The 7223-nt window shown below is 37.6% G+C and overlaps 1 protein-coding gene across 1 annotated transcript in view; it reads right to left on the bottom strand.

Annotated features, from left to right (window-relative positions):
* Positions 1-5441: 5441 nt before the first annotated feature.
* The window catches only part of LOC148739393 (uncharacterized), a 10382-nt gene continuing 8600 nt past the window's right edge, over positions 5442-7223 (bottom strand). Inside the window, exons 7-9 of the mRNA XM_088749470.1 lie at positions 7190-7223; positions 6256-6593; positions 5442-5582 (exon numbers count right to left, since the gene is read on the bottom strand). The exon at positions 7190-7223 is cut by the window's right edge and continues 89 nt beyond it. Coding sequence (XP_088605596.1) covers positions 5442-5582; positions 6256-6593; positions 7190-7223 — 513 coding nt within the window. The remainder of the gene's footprint in view (positions 5583-6255; positions 6594-7189) is intronic.

Raw genomic sequence — 7223 nt, 5'->3', positions numbered from 1 at the left:
CATACTTCTCCTGAACAATTTCAATCGTATTTCGATATGACAATAGAAAGACTAAGCTCTACTAATAAACCGATATATGTCATGGGCGACTTCAACATTGATCTCCTCAAATCTGAAAACTGTGATTTTTCTCATAACTTTCTGCTATCCCTGCAAAGTTACTCCTTTTTTTTCCAGCAATTGACAAGCCTACAAGAGTCCATAATAATTCTGCCACACTTATTGACAATATTCTTGTTAACAGAATTGGCTTTAAACTCTCCAGCGGCAACATTGTCTCAGATATAAGTGACCACTACTCTCAATTTTGCATCATCCATTCTTCATCTTTAAAATCTCGCTATCAGGGGACTAAAATCCGTGACTATTCGAGATTTTCGGAAGAAAACTTTATTAGTGATATTTCTCAAACTGACTGGACCGGTTTGATCTCTAATGGCTCTCTTGACAAACGCTTTTCTTCGTTCTACAACAAATTGAATAAACTTGTTAATGGACATGCTCCTCTCAAAATTCTATTAAAACGCAAAGCCAAGCAACTATCTAAACCGTGGATAACTAGAGGTTTACGTAGATCAATAAAAATAAAGAACGATCTCTTTTACTCTGGTGACATGGCTACATACAAGCTGTACAGGAACACAATTTTAAGCCTTACTCGCCAAAGTAAAAGACTTTACTATCAATCCTATTTTAGTAGAAACCTAAATAATATGAAAAAAACTTGGGAGGGGATTAACACTTTAATTAATAAGCACAAAAAGACTAAGCTCGTATTATCGCCCCAGCTTCCAGACAACCGGGGTACAACACAAAACCAGTCAGAAATGGCTAATGCATTGAATTATCATTTCGCATCCATCGGACCTAAACTTGCAAATAGCATACCATTATCCACCAGGGACTTTAAGGATTACCAAGGGAATTCAAATTACACCAATTCTTTCTTCTTTGACCCTGTCACTTTTACTGAAATTGAAATGGAAATTTTGAGTACTCCATCAAAAAAAGCCTACGGACTTTATTCATGTCCAGTTCGTCTTTTGAAGTCCGCACATCAAGCTAAATCTCATACCCTAGCTGAACTAATGAACATGTCCATTTCAACTGGTATCTATCCCCACAAATTAAAGCACGCTATAGTAATTCCAATTTATAAAGCGGGTGATGAAACTGACTCAAACAATTATCGCCCAGTATCGTTACTGTCCGTGTTTAATCTAATTTTCGAAAAGCTAATGTACAAACGCCTAAAATCTTTTATAAATAAGAATGATATATTTTTTCACATCGCAATATGGATTTAGAGAGAACTGCTCAACTCAACATGCAATTCTAGATATTCTAAATACAATTCAAAACAACATTGATAAAAAATTATATTCCTGTGGCACTTTCATTGACTTGAAAAAGGCCTTCGACCCGGTTGATCATTCGATTTTGTTAAATAAATTTCGCCACTATGGAATTAGAGGATTGATTAATGACTGGTTGTCGTCATACTTGTCTGTCAGGATGCGATCAACCCAAAGCGGTTCTGTTGTCTCTAGCAAAGAGAGAATAGTGGGTGGAGTCCCTCAAGGTTCTGTACTTGGTTTGCTTCTTTTCTTAATTTATGTCAATGGCATGCATCGTTCCTCTAAAAAGTTTGACTTTTACCTATTTGCTAATGATACCAATTTACTATATGCAGAAAAAGATCTAAACAAACTTGAAGTTATCGTCAATGAAGAGTTATTAAAGCTGTGTGAATGGCTGAATTCAAATAAATTATCTCTTAACGTATCTAAATCTAATTTCGTTATTTCTCATCCTTATCAACACAAACTATACCGAGAAGTAAACCTTAAAATACTTGATAATAACTCGGAACAATTGGTATCTCTTGAACGTAAGACATATGTTAAATACCTAGGTGTTCTAATTGACATTAATCTCTCCTGGAAGCACCATATTAACTACATTTCCATGAAAATAAGCAAAGGTATCGGCTTTGTTGCAAGGCTAAGACACTTGGTACCGCTCACTACTCTTATAAACATTTACCGCTCGCTCATTGAACCGTATATTTCCTATGGTCTCGTTGCTTGGGGCCAAGCCGCGAATACTCATCTAAAGAAAATCGTCATTTTACAAAAGCGGGTTCTTCGTCTAATGTACTTTTCCGATTATACATCTCACAGTGCTCCTCTTTTTAGTAGTTCGGGAATTCTACCGATAAAAATGCTTTACTTCAAATCGGTTGCCTCTCTGTTACATGACATCAAAAATCGCTGTGTTTCTCCCAATATTTCTGAACTTTTTACTCACTCTGAACAGGTTCATTCCTACTCTACTCGTTTCTCAGTAGCTGGAAGCTTTTATATAAAACAGGCGAGAACAAATCATCAGTTGTTTTCCTTTTCCAGAGTTGGTGCGAAAATATAAAATGGCACCCCCCCTGAAATTCGTAAGCCAAGGAAAGCACCTTTTAAACGTGAGCTAACTCACTTGCTTTTGGAAAATTCTTGAAATTGAGGAGATGAATGTTGACTTGCGCTACCTTGACCTTTCTAGCTTATATTTGTATTTCAACTGATTGGCTTTCTCTTTGACCTGTTAAAAACTCCCTTGTGTGACTGGCCCAGTTAAAACCTTTAACATGATTATCACTACTATTATTTATTATTTATTTTTATTTGCGCATTTTATATATTTCATTGTTGCGTGTGTGTGTGCGTGCGTGCGTGTGTGTGTGTGTGTGTGTGTGTGTGTGTGTGTGTGTGTGTGTATGTGTGAGAGCCTATACAGTGTCTGTTTAGGTAGCCAGCCTAGAATAGCTTTGCTAACTGCGGGCTACAAAAGCCTTTATTTCTTTAATTTAAAGAAAAAAAAATAAAGTCAATGTTGTTGTTGTAGCGGATTTCGATTTCTTTAATTTATTAAAGATAATCATAAAAGTAACTTCAGCCACTTTAATATCCTGAATGAAAACAAGTTCCTTGCCGAGCAGCTCACCGGCCTCCATGCTGACTGGTCCGTGACTCAGAGTCAAAGGTCTGATCAGAGTATTTAGCTGTCTCAATTTAACTTTGGCATTGTCTTAGCAGAACAGATAAGAGCCCTTTTTGTGTCCCAAGCCTATAGATCACGGTTAAAACATGCCGGGTACAACGCACGTTACTTGGTAGTCACGTTTCGCGGTATAATCAGGCCATCCTCAAATGTCATGACACATCTAGGCTTAGCTGGGCCGTTCCCGCCACCGAATCATTATACAACAGTGAAATTTGTGCGAGAGAGTCCTAATTTAACACTGTTAACGCACAAGCAGCATGGATCCTCGCGCCTGGAAATATTTTCATTGTTAACTTTAATTAATTTCACATTTGAAGCTAAACGCCTCTCCTTCACTTGCTCGTGGAGTCCTCCCGCTTTACCTTGACAGACCTATGGATCATTTTAGACTTTCCCGGTGAGGATTTTTTATCCAGAGCAAAGCTCGTCATGAGGATTCAACTTTGACCTGTAATGGGTAACAATCAATTTCGACGCAAAACTGAAAAAATTAAAGTTATATATAAAGTTTATATTCCACGATGATTCCTGATAAAGTCCAGTAATTCTCTTTAATAGGTTTTTAATCTAAAATATACAAAAAAAACTAGCATTGTTAACAATACTTATGTTACTTATATTGACCTATGTGCAACACAAAAGCAACTTGAAGAAACTAACATTACCTTTAGTGTTTTAATACATCTATGCTCTAGTGGTATATTTTCTAACAGCGATATTCAAGATCAACCCAGCTTGAAAGATCATCGTTTTAAAACAGACTACTATTCTAAATTACAATCGCATCAGGTTCTGAGTGTTCCCAAATTATGCACAGTTTTATCCCGATTTCTCTGGCCTGCATCATGTAAGGTTCATTTTCATGAAGATTTGAAGTGAATTAAATCTAATTTCTTGTGTTGGCGATTTGAGAATTAGCTACCAATCATAATGATTAAATTACTGATAGATCTGAAGATTTCTAATTCAATTTGCATGCTACTATGCAGTGCCGTTGTTGCTAAAAGAAACATTAGGTTTCAGGCCGGGGGTTGATGAATGAATTCCTTATTTATATTGCGCCCATTCTATACAATATTCAAAGGCGCAGTACCCCCCAATCAATTTGATAGACACTACACAAAGATAGACCACAACACCAGGCACTACGTGCCCTACTCATTTCGAACAGTGTGTGAGTTCTTTAACGTCCCACAAATTTTTTTATCACATACAAGGGCCTTGTGAGACGGGACCTCCATTTATCGTCCCTATCCGAGAAGACTAGAAAGTCTAACCATTTGCAGATATTATTACAAAAGCAGCACTTTCTTCTCAGTTATTTAAAGACCCTGCGTGTTGGTCCGGCCGGATTTGAACTCACGACCTCCCGCACAACAGTCCGGCGCTCTACCCATTGAGCTAACCGGGAGGCGGTTCGTATTTTCTTTTTTTTTTTTTTCTCCCTTGTTTGTTTCTTCTTTGGTCGTTTTTCTTTTTATTATCTTATTTGACATTATTTATAATTGTCGACCCAAGAGTTATCCCTGCAAAAGTTATAACTTAACTTAGTTTGAAAGTTGTTCTCGGTTTTCGTTTGTTGCGATATTTCTATTTCTAAGATAATCATCACAAGTGATTCCAGACGAAATGGTGCAAAACCTTTCAAAGTACATATTAATTAGCATATATAGCACCACCCTCTACCTTTCTCCATGGGAATTACGCATGTCATCTGATACGTTTTAATTCATTAATTATTACCAAGTGCTTCGAAAAGCTGATCTTAGATAGTAAATGAACGTTAAGTGCAACCTTTTTTCTCATTATAAAGATCATATATTATTTGTGGAGACATGCTATCCAGGGCAAATTGCGTCTCTACCAATGCTTAAGTGCTGCTTGTTTTCATCAGGCAACGACGTTTGAATAGCTACCCGTCGCTAATGTTGTGGTAGAGTGACTTGTTACTGATATGTATTAGAGCACTGTTGTTGATACATTAATGCTCCAAGATGGCGTTGCTCTGCCACAGATCTGTTTTGTTATTGGCTGGACTGACTACTCCGCCTTTAAGTTGCAGGTATTCGCGCTTACTCTCGATTCCTCTGTATCTTCTGATATTGTTTGCATAAGCTATCAACTTATCGGAAAATTGAGAAAACTCACACCGATAGCAACGATAATGCAGAATGAATAAGCGACAGTGACTAAACACAACTTTCAACACAGTTCTGGAATACCTTTTCCACTTCACGTTTATCCTGTGTAACTGTTTTATTATGCTGCAGCGAAAGGTGTGTAGAGATTAGATTTAAAAAGTTTTTTTAGTTTTTTGGTGATGTTTATTTTCCTACTGTGCACCATGCGTACATACTTTTTTTCCAATAGAAATCTTTCATGCATTACTTAAGCACGTATATTTCCACCCTCAAACAAGGATGGTTATGGTGTGAGACAGGATAAAACCGAACATATCTGGCTTTGAAGTCAGGTCTAAGTGAATGCCTCACGATGCTTGTTCTATCTGAGTTTCCTTGAAAGACCTGGAATAAAGAAAACCGACAAAAAAAAAAAGAAAGAAACTGAGCACCTTGTTGTAGTCCACCAGTTCTAAAGTCCATTTAAACAAGGAGGTACTTGTAGGTGAAGGAGGGAAGGGAGGGGATGGAGGGGGCATCTGACCATGTCTCAACAGCTCACATCATTAACATAATGTTGTGCTTTTTTGTTGCGGCCGGAATCTTCTAAACGGAGTAAAATTTTCTGTCACTTTTCTTGTTTTGATCGCTCGTTTATACACCCTCCTATACTCATAGAAAATGTTAAAGATGGCACGAATTCCTTAGCTTTATATCTGCTTGCAAACTATCCGTATTCGCCACAAACTCTTTGATTTTTACTAAAAAATGTCAATTGTAGTGCTTTCCAAACCTTTTAGACATGTGGTTCTTTTTTAATGCATTTAACAGATGGCTATTTTGTTTCTCCAACTGTGCAATATTTCTGGTTCACTGGTCACATGACTTTCTGTCCCACCGTAAAATAACCATATGCATACTGTACTCGTGAAAACAGCAATTCACACTCTTGCTTGCAGTGATACAATGTTGTAACTCACCCACGTTATTAACGGACCAAGTTGGATTCCCCTTGCCCTATAACCATTACTAATAGTTGTTGATCAAATCAACGCTTTATTTACTGGTACTTCCAAACCTTTGTCTTATTCGTCTCCTCGTAGGTGTTCCAAGTTGAACCGTCAATGGATAGGCGCAGTTTATAGCTGGTAGTCCATTCCAAAATTTCCTCTCCTCCTTGAGTAGCCACAGCACAAACAGACAGCACTGAACCCATATCTACTTGAAGGTAGTCGGTTCTATCAGATTTAGTCTTAGGAGACCACCCTCCTCGTCCCCTGGTTTCATTCAGTCGGCCGAGGTATGAAGCATAAAGATCACCTTTGATAAAAAACACACTGCTTGCTGACATTCTGGCATCTGGAATTGTGTTGTTGTCTGCCACACCAACAGGCCCACATGTGTTTCCTTTTCTATCTGGAAAGTATGATATGATAAGTATACACTTTGGGCACGTATGGTATTACTTTTCTCTCGAATGTGATGGTTCACAAATGTAATACATTAAATACCTGTACAATTGCGTCCATTTCCAGTACATTCGGGCTTACAAGTAAAAACGTACGATCCGTTGCCGTTCGCGTAGGTAGCATTAAGGTGACAAGAGTGATTTCCTTTACATTCGTCAATATTTGAGACACCACTAATATATTTTGCACTTTTTTCATTTTTGTTGCTTTAAAGTGGACAAAGAATCTCAGTCGTGCGATTGTATTAATCATTGCAAAAGATAAAACAATGGTTTCTCCTTTTTGTGTTTTACGAGTTAGATATTGTAAACGAACATTTCATCACAATTATTTTTAACCCACCACTATAATGGCTCTGAAACAGGCAAAATGTAGATCATGGTGAACCCTTGGTTAAACATGCATGGGTAAGGCTGCTTAAAATGCAGCACATAGCACTTAATGGGATAATAGTTCCTGCTAACGATGCTTTGTTTAATGCTAAGGCTACTATGATGTAGCGTGCGATCGAAGTCATATTTCTGATTCATTATTCGCTCGTACCTTGGCATGACTGTCCATCTCCGATGTATTCTTC

This window comes from Stylophora pistillata, chromosome 2, assembly GCF_964205215.1.
Source record: "Stylophora pistillata chromosome 2, jaStyPist1.2, whole genome shotgun sequence".
In the NCBI taxonomy this organism is placed as follows: Eukaryota; Metazoa; Cnidaria; class Anthozoa; order Scleractinia; family Pocilloporidae; genus Stylophora; species Stylophora pistillata.
The sequence above is the reverse complement of the archived record's forward strand: the minus strand, read 5'-3'. Positions and strand labels throughout refer to the sequence as shown.